Raw genomic sequence first — 13,599 nt, forward strand, 5'->3', positions numbered from 1 at the left:
GACAGACTGTATATGCAGAGAGAAACAGTAGCCATGAGAGTCGCAAAACCTTGTCAGTCCGTGCAGCAACCAGAAAGTCTTAGAAAAGGAAGAAACTTTGTAGGTACATGCCACCAATCTCCATTTTTTATAAGTAATTAGCACTTTGCAGGTAGTTGTTTTTGCCTAAGATTTAAAATTCTTAGAGAATACATTAAAACTAGAGCTTAAGGGGCACTGTGGTATCTAAATAAATCCAATTTATAAATATCTTCCAGCAAGGGGAAAACTCAGGAATGAAATGCGAACACTGATTTTCTCCTTCCCAGCCTAACCTCCATGTTTTCAGAGCTCTGTTTTAGATTATGTTTAGAGCTGGAAAGTGTCCATGAGAAAGAGCAGATGGCTATGGCACTGATCCTGCCAGATGCTGATTTAGTCTGGACCCAATCCAGACGAGTACTTTAGCTTTGTGCTTAACTTTAAGCAGGGGAGTAGCCCAAGACTTATCATATGCTTAAAGGTGTATCAGGATACAAACTGAAGCATTCAGCACCTTGCAGGATTAGGCACTACATTATCTGGAGCATCCACCTCGAAACCTGTAGCTGCAAAACCACTCCTAAAGCCACAAACCTCTGTAAGTCCAACAGGGGTAAAACAAGTGAGCCAGACCACAGCATCTTCTCCAAGGCATAGCCAGAAGTTTGTGAATCTAGAGTAGAACAGCCACAGCAATTCCTCAAGGATTAGCGTGGATGTGTGTAAACAGTATCACTCAGTATCACCACAGGTACCAGGAGGCATTTAACAGATAATTCATGGCTGGGATCTTTGCAGTTCATGCAGGAAATGTGCTCCCGATGCTGTCTGGAAGGGGATGCAGGCAGGGAAGTGTAGAAGGAAGGAGGTCTTCCCACCTTCACTGGCTTGGCAACCCAAATGGGTAAAGAAATGTTGAGAACTCCAGCTGAAAGAGGCAGGTACTGCGGGCACTTACACCCTCTGAAAACCAGGCCAGCCATCTCTGGCCACTGGAGGCCTCTTAAATTACACAGCTGTTTAACTGCTCCTACGGGGAGAGTAGGCAAGGGTGGGCAGTTCAAAGTGCTCTCTGAGTGCTAAACATTGTAATGAACTCGGAGTCCTTATCAGTTGTGTGCACTTCACAGGACCCCTCTTGCACTGAACCAGTCTTACACTTTCTCAGGGCTGAAGGGAGACAGAGAGGTTTTTGACCTAAAAGTCTTTGGAGAGTTTTAAACAGGGTATGTGACATCATTGCCAGAATCCCGGCATTTATAAACAGCAGAGATCTGAAAATGATCCCAGGGCTGTGGAATTTAAAGCATGCTAACAACTCACAGCAGCTTGGGAACTGCAGGGAGAGACCACTGTGTGAGCACAGCGTCCTCCATAAAACCCACTGCTTCCATGACATCATTGCTCAGATTTTCATCAGACACATACCTTTCTTTTATCCCCGTGCTTCAGGGTTATGTTTTCAATGCTTCTGATCTTGTTGCCTATGAACGCGTTTTCGTGAACCACAATTTTTTGCCCATCAGGGTTGCATCTGGAGGTAGAAAAGCAAAGGTGGTGTTCAAGAACCTGACTGACTGCAGATAACCCAAGGAGGCATTATTAAAGGCAGAGAATGTCGTTCTTAGACAATAGTCTTAGGTCTTAAAATCTCCTAAAAGCTATTGCTGCTGGGGATTGGTACGTCTTCGTGAAGCTACTGTATTCCTTCATCACAACATTTCAAAATTATTTGCGAAGCACCTTGACAGAGGTAGACAAAGATCAGTATATGACCAGCAAGGACCCCCCCAAACTTTCTGAAGACTGAGAATAGAAAATGCTGGACAAATTAAATCATGTGAGTTTAATCTGGCTAATATGAGTTACACTCCAACTCAATGCAGTTATGGCTTTTTAAGTGCTCTTTTAGCATCTGCAGTGCCTTTCAAAATTCAAGACACCACTCGTTCAAAACTGTGGGGAGGTGAATGTTGCTGAGTGTGTCTGTCTGCTCAGCTTTCTGACATGAAGTGCAGGCTGAGGGAGTAGGATGGATAAATACTGGGATGACAGTAGCAGAAGTCTCGTTTGATATTGCATATTCCCCAGAAGATAGGTGTATCTCGGTCAGTTATCAGTCTTCGTTTTTGAATTATGGGCAAAGAGCAGCGTATGTAGCACGTCTTGCGGAAAAGTATATCCCCACCATCCAAGGCAAAAGGCTTTTCTATCTTAACTACAACCCTTGGAATAAATGGGCAGAGACACACAGGCCTTCTCATGTTTAGGAGCGCAAAGGCTTCAGCAAGGCTGGAGCTCCAGGCGCCCTGGCTGAGGGCACTGCCAGCTGTGCAACTCGAGGATGCCTTTCATTTTAAAGTTGCCAGTTCAGCTCCAGTCCAGCACGGCTGGGTGTTACAAACTGTGACTCCGTGACGGCAAGTTAGTGAGGTCAGTTCAGTTCCCCAACTAGCTGCAATCGCACCTCGCACAAGTCATCACAGTGCACGACAGGGAAGTGTCCTTGTGGCCTCCTCTGCCTCAGCAGAGGCACTGCATGTCCCATGGCTGGTCCCAGTGGCCTCTGAGCCCACCGTGGCAGATTAGGATTATAGGAGCTACAATGAATATGGGCTTCTGTAGGTGATGACCAAGGGCTGATGCTGCAGAAAACTAGTCCATAAATCAGCCAACTCCGCCCAAGATACATGGGTAACACCCTGGGTCAAGGGAGGGTTTATAGCTCTCAAAAGAGCCTAATTAGAAGATGTCTTGAGTGACTTCCTGCAAGGCACAATCCTGTCTTGAGGATGAAGGGAAAAAACTCAAAGGAAACAAATCACATCACAGCTATAAGGAACAATGATAGTGTTTAGGGATTCAAAGTGCACTAGTGAGGAAGGGGGAGAGAAAGAGAGAGAGAGAGGAAGTGAGACAACAGAAGGAAATGGGGTCTGTGTCATTTCCCACAGGAATCCTCCTACAGCTTCTGCTGGAAAAAGATAAGGCTGCCCCGGAGGCCAGAAGAGGTAGACGCCACTCTGCAATTGTATTTAAATTGATAAGATCAGAGAGTCAGAGAGCTGGAACAAGGGTTATATGAGGTCTTTTGCCACCAGGTCACTGGTTTGAATCTGGCTTAATTCGGCATTCATGACCAGTTCTCTCTCCCTAGACAGAAAGGTCTGGAAAAGATTTCAGGTCATCTCTGTGGCTTTCCTACAGAATGCATACCCTGTTTCCATTCTGCTCTTGTTGAACACCTCTGAAGCAGCAGCTTGTGTGCCTTCTGCTGACCCACAGTGCCAACAGCCCTACCTAAGCCTACAAATCTCTGCTGTTTTATTCCTGCAGGAGCAGTGTAACTGCCTAAATGAGGTAACAGGCTACTTCCCTTGTGGAGGGACACAAGGTCACTTTTTAGACTCAACCTGACACTAGATCACCCAACATCACTGCAACTGCTGCAGCAGAGAACCTGGGAAAGGAGCTTCTCTTTGTGATCAGTCCCTGTCTCTTGGCTTGCCATTCGCAGCATTTGGAAAACCATTGAAATGGTGTGAAAATAAGGAACCACCCAGCAATTTTCTCTCTTGCTTCCTAAACCTGCCTTCATTTTTTTATGGATGGAAAAACTGACTTCAGCCCTCTCACTGCAGGGAAGTGTTGAAGTGCAGTCAGAATTGTTATACATGGCTCCTGTATGTCCCCTGGAGCTACCAGGGGAGGCATTCAGCCCTCAGCCAAGACCTCTCTCTATAGATCACTCTGTTCATATAACAGCAGGAGCAAAGAAAACGTCTACTTCTATAAGGCAAATCTCGAAAGGCATCTCGTGTTTAACTTGCCTCATTCCTCTCTGACAGTTTTGACCCAGTGACTTGCTTCTGTGTCTTCACACCTCAGGCTAACTCCAGACTTCAGCAAAGAAGGGCCCTCAGTAAGGCATGAAGGCCTGGCTGCTTCTTCCAGCTTCTGCAACGCAGATGCTGCCACAGGAGCCCATGCTCAGTGCGCACTAGTGAAGACAGCCCTTAGGAAGTGGCATAAATTCCATATGGCAACTAAATGAAGCCAAGCCTTTAGCAGGTTTGTCTGACAATAGCTCTTTGAGGGGAAAAAAGTGTCACCTCTACACAGAAAGCACCTATCTGTTTTTTCCTTGTCAGCCATGTAGGCTGCATCCAAGAGGTGTAAGAAAAGGTCTTGGTAAGTCAGAGGGACATTGCTGGTCAAGTTAAAGAAAATTCAAGCCTGATCTTGAGTCACCTTAAACTTATTTGACACAATTCTGATAATACAGAAGGTGCTTCTAACTCCATAAAGATCACACACAACTAGATGTCTGCTGGGTTCATCACCCTTGAGATCTTTAGGTGGGGAATCACTACTTCTGGTTTTTAACTAAGATAAATAAGACGTACTGGAAAGAAGAACTGCCTTGAAACTACCAAACTATTTTGCAACACGTTTATCCATAGGAATGTCCACTTACAGCGTGTCTGTGAGGCTGCAGGGCTGCCACTTCCACTCGATCTTTGGGTCAGGATTCCCGCTTACGGTGCACTGGATTTTGTGTTTGCTTCTTAATTCCACCCGCTCAATCTTATCAAAATCAGTTTCCTTTTCGTAGATTTTGGGCCTCTCTAAGGAAAAAAAACAAAAACAAACAGCAAAAAAATAAATGCAAATGAGCAACTTGACATCCACGGTCATGGTCCTCTTTCCGTCAAAGGTTTTGAAAGTTTTCGCTGTGATCACTAAGTGATGATGTCCTGAGGGTGCTGAAGTTGCAGGGAAATTACCAGCTGTACTGAAAGTATACATCCGCAGGAACATGGGTATCAGTTGTGGTGTTTCAGAAAATACATTGAAATGCTACCCCGTTCATCCTAATTGCTTTCAAATGTTGATCAGGCAAAATAACGTTTGACTTCTGATGTCACCTCCTGAGAGCAACCTTAGCAAAGAGCTGCTGTTCTGCAATGTTGTGACCGTTGTGCAGGTTCTCCCCAGGGTTTTGGAAAAAAAACATCTTTTTGATCTGAAAACTTTAAACTTTGCTTTCCTTTCCTGTTTATGTGTAATGTGCACTGGATGAAGGGGTGAAGAAAGCACAGAAGAAGTGGTGGGGAGAAAACACTTGTAGAGTAATGCCAAGAAATTCTCACCAACTGCAAAACCATTAAGAATGTCACTGCATTATTCACATCTGGAGGGGTTGCAAGATCACACCCTTGGACTGGAAATCGCTCAAGAACAAACTTTTGTGTGACACTTTCGGGGCTGCTTGTTGCCAGAAGGAAAGAAATGCTTTGTCCCATCTACTTCCAGCTCCCACGGGAACATGCGAAAATGAGAAATAATGCTAAAAACTCCCCAAAGTGAACTGAACTTTTCCTAACCTCGGAGAGGGTGGGTTTGAGCTTGGGGTGAAAGCACAGGCTCTTCCCTTATGCAGACAGCTCTGCCCATCCCTGGCCATATCTCTTTGTCTGCTTCTCATAACAGGAAATCAAACAGATTTATTGGTCGGGGTCCCTCTGTGGAACACCTCTGTGCAGCCAAGTGTGGCTGCTTTACGCTGAGGGCTTTTGACAAGTTGGGAAGTGAATGTAGATTAGATTTCTATTTTTCGGGTTAACTTATTTTTTCTGCTGTCAAGGAGGCCCCAGATATGTAAATATGAGCTACTGCCCACCTCATCAATCTTGAGCCCTTTCCCTCTTTTTTTTTCAATAGTTTTTTTTTCCCTTGCAGCCCTTTACTCTTAGGAGAGGACTGACCAGGCTGATCCCGTGTCTCGGTGGGATCCTCGCTTTCCATTTCTCATGGCTGCCAGGTCAGACTCTGAAAAATCTTCTGACCTCATCAATGCCTGAAAATACATCAGTATTTCCTTCTCTACCACATGAAAGGAGTATTGACTGTAGTTGGTTCAGCCATATCCTAACTCCCATGCTACAGTAAAACATCAGCTGCTTTAAAGAACCTTCATTAGGTCCTGATTAACGTTTCACCTGAAAAACCCAAATGACAGGCCTTGTTTGGTTTTGCTTGTGTTCCCTTTTGCTTTTTTGATCCCCTTTGGTTGAGCCTTGTTTCTCCGTCTGCCTGCTAATGATGTTCTACCAGGCTCCAAAAATCCACTCCTCACTCCTTCGTCCCTTCAGACGGGGAGAGGGATTGTCTTTTCGTGAAGGAGAAGATGAAGAAGGGAGCAGAGAGGAGAGTACTTCAGACTGTGGTTGGGGTCTCTCAAACTCCCATCCTCATCTGCAACACAGACACAGGGTTGCCTGCACGGCATTGCTCTGGTTATGCAATGTATCGCTGATCAAGTGCTTTGAGATTTGTGAGCAACTCACAGGACAGATTATTGGGACTAATGTTGAATTTCCTTGTAACTGGCATCTCATTTCCCATCAGTAAATTATTTCTGATCATAAAAATAATTTTGTAAAACTCCCTGGAGAGAGAAGCGCATTTTTCATTATCTCGGACATTTTTCTTTTCAGTCTCAAATCCTGTGTTTGGCATGTCTGGACTGACCTCAAAAGCATGGTTTTCACTTGGAGAAAGAGACTCTTAAGTTCAGTGTGAAAGGTTACTCAAGTGTTAGGTGAAAGGTTGCTCAACTATTATGTTTTCTGGGCTGTAAGAACAAAGCTTTACACGCCTGGGGAGGGAGACAGGATGTTTGTGTGGTTTTGTGTGCGTGAAAGAGTATGGGGGGGACAAGGTTTGATTATAATCTTTTAATATTAGGAGATTTTTCTACACTCTTGGTGAAATGATGAATGCGTTGACTGTCATTTAACTTATCCTTTTAAAAAAGAAATAATAATTCTAATTTGTTCTAATTCAAATAAGAACATATATGAGTGACGAATGAATTCTTAGTTCCACAATTACTTTACTGCTTGACACTATTAAATATTACTTGAAAGCTAAAATGAGTCAAAATGATTCATCAATTGAAATAATTATTATTTATGAGGCTTAAGCAATTATTTTCTTAAAACTTGAGGGGCTGGCTAAAAATGCCTCCCCATCATTTCTTTCACAGTGCCTTATAACACAGTTAGTGTTAGGCCCTTCCCTGATTTTGAACATGCCTTCTTCCTGCTTGGAAGGGTGTTGGCATTGGCCCCAGCGCGCTGCGGGTTTCTGATGTGGAGTGTGGGGTACTTGTATGGGGGCTATTTCTTGGGCTGAAAACTTCCCAAACCTCTGCCCACTGTCAGGGCCTTTTTACCTCTTTCCATGCCCCCGAAAGGCAACTGAAGCTTTTCCATCTACTTCGCTCGCTGCTGGCCCCAATTCTGTGTACAGAAGTAGCCTCTGTCAGTGATGGAAACAAGTTAACTGGCTGCTGTGGTGGGTACTGGCCGTTTAGGTTTGCTCAGACTATAACTAGAGAGTTGGCTCAGTGGGCTGGCATCTGCAGCAGCCTTACCTGCGACAAGGCTCTCCACATTAGCATGATGAGGAGTTTTTAGCCTAAAGCCAGTGATTATCTAAGGTACACCTAGTAGTGTATTGCTCAGATAACCGTCCCTCCTCCAGACAGTGCTTTGCTTTCTCTTTCATGTTTGCTTACTAAGCAGCACAGTGGGTTATGCACAAACTCTAGTTTATCTTTGCTCATGTTTAGGTGTGGGGCAAGGCTTGGGGTACGAATCCGTTTGTAAGCACTGCCAAAATCCAAGCACATTTCTGGTTGCACCTTAAACTATGCATCTAAAGTGTGGATTTCATCAACGCATGTACATTTGCATGTGTATTGCTGGTTTTAAAGCATGCAAAAAAAACTCCTGTTGGGAATGGAAAGCTATAGCAGGCATGGGACTAAGGGCGGTACAAAAGTTGGGTACACAAGCCCGCTGCCCGTGCCCAGACCCTGCAGTACAGCTCGCCCCCTCCAGCAGGAGCAGTGCAGAGTCCTCCCTTCTCCTTGACACTCTGCCACGGGGCGAGAGCCTGGCCTACAGCACCCTCTGCCATCCTCCCCGAGGGCTCACTGACCACCTTCCTGGAGAGCCTTGCCCCGGCCAGCAGTCCTGCCTGCTACAGCAGTGCTGCACTGCAAGAGGAGAGCTTTAAATACACTTCATTCCTGGCCTGAACTGTCCTTCACTATCCCACTTCTTGCTCCCACTACCCCCCGCACCGAGATCTGCCCGCTTATTTCCAGCCTCCGCCTCCCATCCCTTGGCCATTGCCCTCCCCAGGCTGAGTTTTCTCAAGCAGAAGCCAAACAAACCTTAAAAGCTTTCTCCTTCCTCTCTGGCTGCATTTGGAACGCGCAATGTTCAGATGGCTTTAAATGTATCGAAATAAATGGGTTTTCCTCCTCTCTGGCTTAAAGTGTGACTGTATCCCCAGCTCGCTTTGCAGAGGTGCAATTGCTGGTGTGAGAGCTGACCTGAATAACTAACGGCTTTGCTGCTGCTGCGCTGTGAAATGCAATCAAGGAGCAGTTCTGCTTACTGTACATTTCCAATTGATCAGCATTATGTAAGTCTCACCTCACTTTCTAGTGTTATCTTTAGGAGCAAATCATATGTACAAGGATTAGGACATCAACCCTCTGGCATTTCCCCTTTTGCAAGACACTCTTCTGTCTCTAAATTCATTGCAGGTATTATTATGGGGTTGCACACTTGCCACTCAAAGGAGCATCCAAATATAGAGCAGAGCACATAGAAAGTTTCCCTGCCTTTTTAAGAGAAACTTTGCTTTATTTTCAGTGACCCCTGACTGAACTGCTGTTGACGTACCTTCCCCACTACCATTTAAACTCGGTTTTAAAAAAACTTTTCACATCAAGCACATCATTAAAATAACAGAGTGGTCCACTGAAGCATTTAGTCTCAACCTTATGTACTTTGCTGGACATGGGGCTTCATTAAAACTATTGATAGAGAGGCAACTTGTTTTCTATTTATCCCTTTTCTTTCCCAAAAGCAAAAATAATTTGCACTTTAGAATCTTTCATCTGATGTTTGTATGGTACTTAATGGAAATACGAGCTCTGCAAGCTGAGCTAGGTGAATGTTCTGTAAGGTAGATAGGAAACTCATTAATGCAGGTTTGGACTGCTCAAACAGTATGGGAAAAAGAAGATGAAATTTCCCCTAAAGTAAAAAAACTTTGCCTGTGGTCACTTACAAGTGATCTCTGTGGTTGGTTTAGTTTTTTTTCTTCTTTTGTTAAAAGGAAAAAAGAAAAAAAAAATAGTTAAATGACCTGACAACAAAACTTTTGTTTCAGGCTGAACAGAACATTGTGTTTGACCCCAGCTGGTTTTGTCTGGGTCATTTTCTGTGTTTCGTTCTGTTTGCTTTTTTGTTTTATTTTGCACAGCACCACATACAAGGCTGCTGTGAAGTGGGTGCACGGCATTGTCCCCACGGTACCTCTGGGGAAGCAGGTGCCAAGATGAAATGAGTGGCCAAAATCTCTCCATGAGTCAATACCACAGCCAGGAATAGAATTAGGGTCACCAATTATCGGTCGCCTGCCTAATCTCTAGCACACACACCCTGCTGCTCTGTTGTAACCCGCTGTTATGGGCTGGGAATGCCAGCAGGGTGGGAGCAAATGGAAGAGAAACCGTGCAGCTGGATACTGTATGAATAGATATTCAGAAAAATCACAGGGCACTTGATTTGACCTACCCTACAGGGAATTTTGTTGTTAAAATGGCAGTGCAGCTTGGGTTTGTTTTTTCTGACCTTGTACTGTCACTTTTGGATGTATCTATCTTCACCTGGTAGGAACAAAGCTGTCTTTTCCAGTCCTGTACCACCTTTCCCAGATGTGTCATTCAACCCCGATGCAGCCAAGCTGGGGAAGAAAAAAGGGCTTTCTCTTGTTCCTCTCTCCCCATCTTATTTTTTGTGGCTAAACAGAGTCCAAAAGCAAATGAGTGATGATGAAGTGCTTAATTTTTAGCAGAGCGGGTATTTTTCTAGGATTTTTGTCTCTGCCCCCTTTGCCTGCTTTTCAAAAGAGAAAACCAACAGTTAACATACCTGCAGGCTTGGCTGAGAGACAGCGTGGAAACCACATGCTGCCACTTCCCGACTTCCCCCCACCACTCTGGTTTTTAAGGGCTGTCAGAGAGAGATTGCTGCTGCGAAGACGTGAGTTGAATGCTTCAGATTTTTCTGGCAAACTCCAGCAGGCCCCCACCATCCTCCTCCTAAAATTGCTTTGGCTACTTCCAACAAAATGAAAATAGCTCATCTGACTTTTTCATTAGGGGCTCTCCTGGGAGCGCACAGAGGCTGAGTGGAGGCTGGCCTGCAGAGCTGCAAGTGCGCGGGGTTTGCATGACGTCAGTGAGAAAATTCTTCATAATTTGCTAATAATTAGTGTGCCGGAAAGGCCTGCTGCAGTCTGTGCCGCTACATTTTTTCTTTTCTTTCATATATCTCCCAGAAATAGTCAGTTGTTTCTCTCCTGCCTGTGTCTGATAGGTGAGACTCGAAGGGCAGACTGGAGCACTGCATCTCTTTGCCCTTGCTCTTCTCAGCTGAGCATCCTCCCCACCCAAAGCATTGGCCACAGCCAGTGCTGCCAGTACCCAGGAGGAAAGCAAAGCACTGGGCTTGGGGAGGAACATATTGGAACAGCGGTTGGATGGAGACAGGCTGTGTTTTATTTTGGGGCTTCTAGTTTGCTCAGCTGGCCCAGGAGGTGGAAAATTAGATTTTCTATTTTGACTTTTCTTGAATGGGTCATCCTCCAAGGAGCTACACGGGAGATGGATGTGATACAACAAAGGAAAACCAGTCCTGGCAGGATACCGAAGCATGCAGGCAAGGCGAAGGTAGATCATTTTATGTAGCCCTGCTTCTCATATCTAGCTCAGTCCTTTAATCTAAGCAGCAGTTGGATTGTGCTAATAATCCAAAGAAATTAATGTTTCTCACAGTGCAACAGCATCCAACTTAGAGATTTCAGGGGCCCTTCTATGCACAAAAGACTACGGGAGTCTCCCCTCTGTCTTCCACTGGCTTTAAATGAGGTGCAACGTTCTAAGAGCTCTTTTTGTCTGAACTGGCATAGCCCAAATGTATTAACCTCACCCTGAAGGCTCATTTCCCTCTTCAGACTATTTCTGGGTCTGGTTGAGGTGATGGGGTATTGTTCACATGGATCACCACATATTTATTAACTTCTATGGAGATCACTGGGGACTCCTTTGATGTCAACTCATCCCTTGCGAGCCAAAGTAGGTCAGGCAGAGAACTCCCTTTGCCTTTGATTTTAAACCAAATATGAAGAGCTGGCGTGACTACAGAGTAGGGCAACATATGCATCATTAAGTGCTCTGGAGCTAATTCTCCCTAGTACCAAATTGAGGTATAGATGGTCACCTCGCTGACATAACAAGGAGCACATGGCAATGCACACAGGAGTTCTCCATGCACCCCTTTTATTCCAGTCCTTGCCCAGGAGAGACAGAATTCATAAGGAGCCTGTGAATTACTGCTGCTTATGGTAGAGGCTATTTCTAGCACTTAATCCTGCATTTCTTATAGATACAACACAAGAGCTTGGGGGATCAAGGAATCTACGAGGGAATGCAATTTCAATTGGCTAGAGCAGCTGGAACCCAAAGCAATATTTGCTGTAAGAGCCTTGAGGGAGCACAGGAGAGAAACTTTGGGACTAAGAAGAAAGGCAAAGTGGTGAAGGAGGTTATTCATCCCATTTTTGAATTAACTTACGCTTCAATACAATCTTCCCTCACAACATGGTGGTCAGAGCATGCTGACTGCTCCATAAAGGGCTCAGCAAGAACCCTGATACACGTAGATGACTTGTGCGAGGGTGAGAATGAAACGCAGCCTGCTTGCCCATAAATAGATTTGAGGGGGTTTGTTTATGTTTTGTTCTGAAACAGCTTTGTACTCCAGCCTGGAATAACTCTTTTCTCCCACATTTCTCCTTCTTGGCTGGCTCAGATGTGCAACCACCAGCTGTTTGCTAGGATTGTTCCTTCTCCTGGCTCCCTCCCTTCCAAATTCTTCAGGACATTATTTTCTTGAAGCTTTTCTCAATAAGAATTTAATCAAACAAAACAAAAACACAGCAACCCGCCGCTTCTTGGACAGTGTTTGATGTGTAAATATGTAAAGAAGGAGTGTTTTGAAAATGCAATCAGCTACCTCCTGGGGACTTGAGTCCTACAATGAGCCAAGGTGACTCCACAAGGGAGATATGTGCTCCTGCAAGATTAAATTCCAGTTGCAGTGGGAGCATGGGTGACCAGAGGCACAGCTAAGCCACTTCTTAAAGAGACATTTTTTGAATAGCAGCGTGATTCTGCTCCAGGCCAGGCAGCACACGCACATCTTCATGTGCCTCCTTCCTGCATATCGTCAACCAGGTCCTCGGCTCGGGCTGGCATTGCTGTCGGCTCCCACCCTGCAGCTCTGCGAGTTAGTTGCCCTTTTTGCTCCTCCTTGCCTCTGTGGAGCTGGGATGATGGATACCTCTGCTCTCTGCAGATACTCATCACTTTTATGGCCAATATCAAACTTTGGGGGGAAATAGCTCCTAATATTTTATTCATTACCATGGAGTGAAATACCTTGCACATACACTGTATGCTTGATGTCAGAACTACTGTGATTGCTACCAGTTAAGTATACAGGAGGTGACTCCAAGGAAAGCTGCAGCACTGCTGCTCTTGTAGCAGGTCAAGAGACGCTGCATGTAAGAGCCTGTCCCTTGGGGCTCAAGCAGATGACTTCTTATCCTGGTCTCATCCTGCTTAAAGGGTTCTCTTCTGCTGCCATTATTATTGAATAAAATACACTGCAAAAATTAATAGAGTGCAATTTGATGAATGGATCCTGCTGTTATTTATACTTTTTTTCATGAACAACAATTCACAACACTATTAATTTTAAACTTCTTCTACGCCTAGTACAAATTCACAGTGATGGGTTTGTCACAGCACGCTGACTGCCAGTTATACTCTCTGTGATGCTCAGGAACATTAACGATGTATTATTTTGAAGAGGATCACAGGAGAGGGGGCTGTATGCTTACTTATAATTCCTTCAATGCAGTGTCTCCTTGCATATTCAGATGACATTTATCTTCTAATTCAAAAGTCTATTTAAATATTTTTCCATCTTCTTTTTAATAGCATAGATCAGAACTTGCTTACTTGCACAGATGCAGCTCTGAAATTTAAAAGGCTGGCCCTGGCTTTTGGGGAGCAATGCTGTTACTCAGAAATGTTACTCCTGAATTGCTGCCTTTTAGACATGATGCAAAACTGATGCTCCTACCACTGTGTTCACTTGCAAGCCCAAGAGGATTTTTCCATCAAATCTGCTAATCCCTGTGTTCAAATTCCAGCTGCAGTCATCGCAGACTGCCTATGGTTCTAAGCAGAGACATTAATCACCCCTCCCAGCTCAGAGGTGGTTGTTTCAGTGGTGGGCAAGGTAATCCCTGCATAAAACAGCTAGAAAGTGTGTCTTGGTCTCCTTCTCCGTGTCTAAGTGTCTGCTGAAACTCCAAGCTATTTAATCTATACAGGTGCAATACCAGGATATCAGTCAT

The 13,599-nt window shown here is 44.7% G+C and overlaps 1 protein-coding gene across 2 annotated transcripts in view; it reads right to left on the minus strand.

Annotated features, from left to right (window-relative positions):
- The window catches only part of LOC137667576 (vascular endothelial growth factor receptor kdr-like), a 135,021-nt gene that overhangs the window by 54,108 nt on the left and 67,314 nt on the right, over positions 1-13,599 (minus strand). For both annotated transcript variants that reach the window (XM_068408410.1, XM_068408411.1), the window contains exons 10-11: positions 4,499-4,649; positions 1,450-1,555 (exon numbers count right to left, since the gene is read on the minus strand). In XM_068408410.1, the coding sequence (XP_068264511.1) occupies positions 1,450-1,555; positions 4,499-4,649 (257 nt within the window). The remainder of the gene's footprint in view (positions 1-1,449; positions 1,556-4,498; positions 4,650-13,599) is intronic.

Source organism: Nyctibius grandis, chromosome 10, assembly GCF_013368605.1.
Source record: "Nyctibius grandis isolate bNycGra1 chromosome 10, bNycGra1.pri, whole genome shotgun sequence".
Classification (NCBI taxonomy): domain Eukaryota; kingdom Metazoa; phylum Chordata; class Aves; order Nyctibiiformes; family Nyctibiidae; genus Nyctibius; species Nyctibius grandis.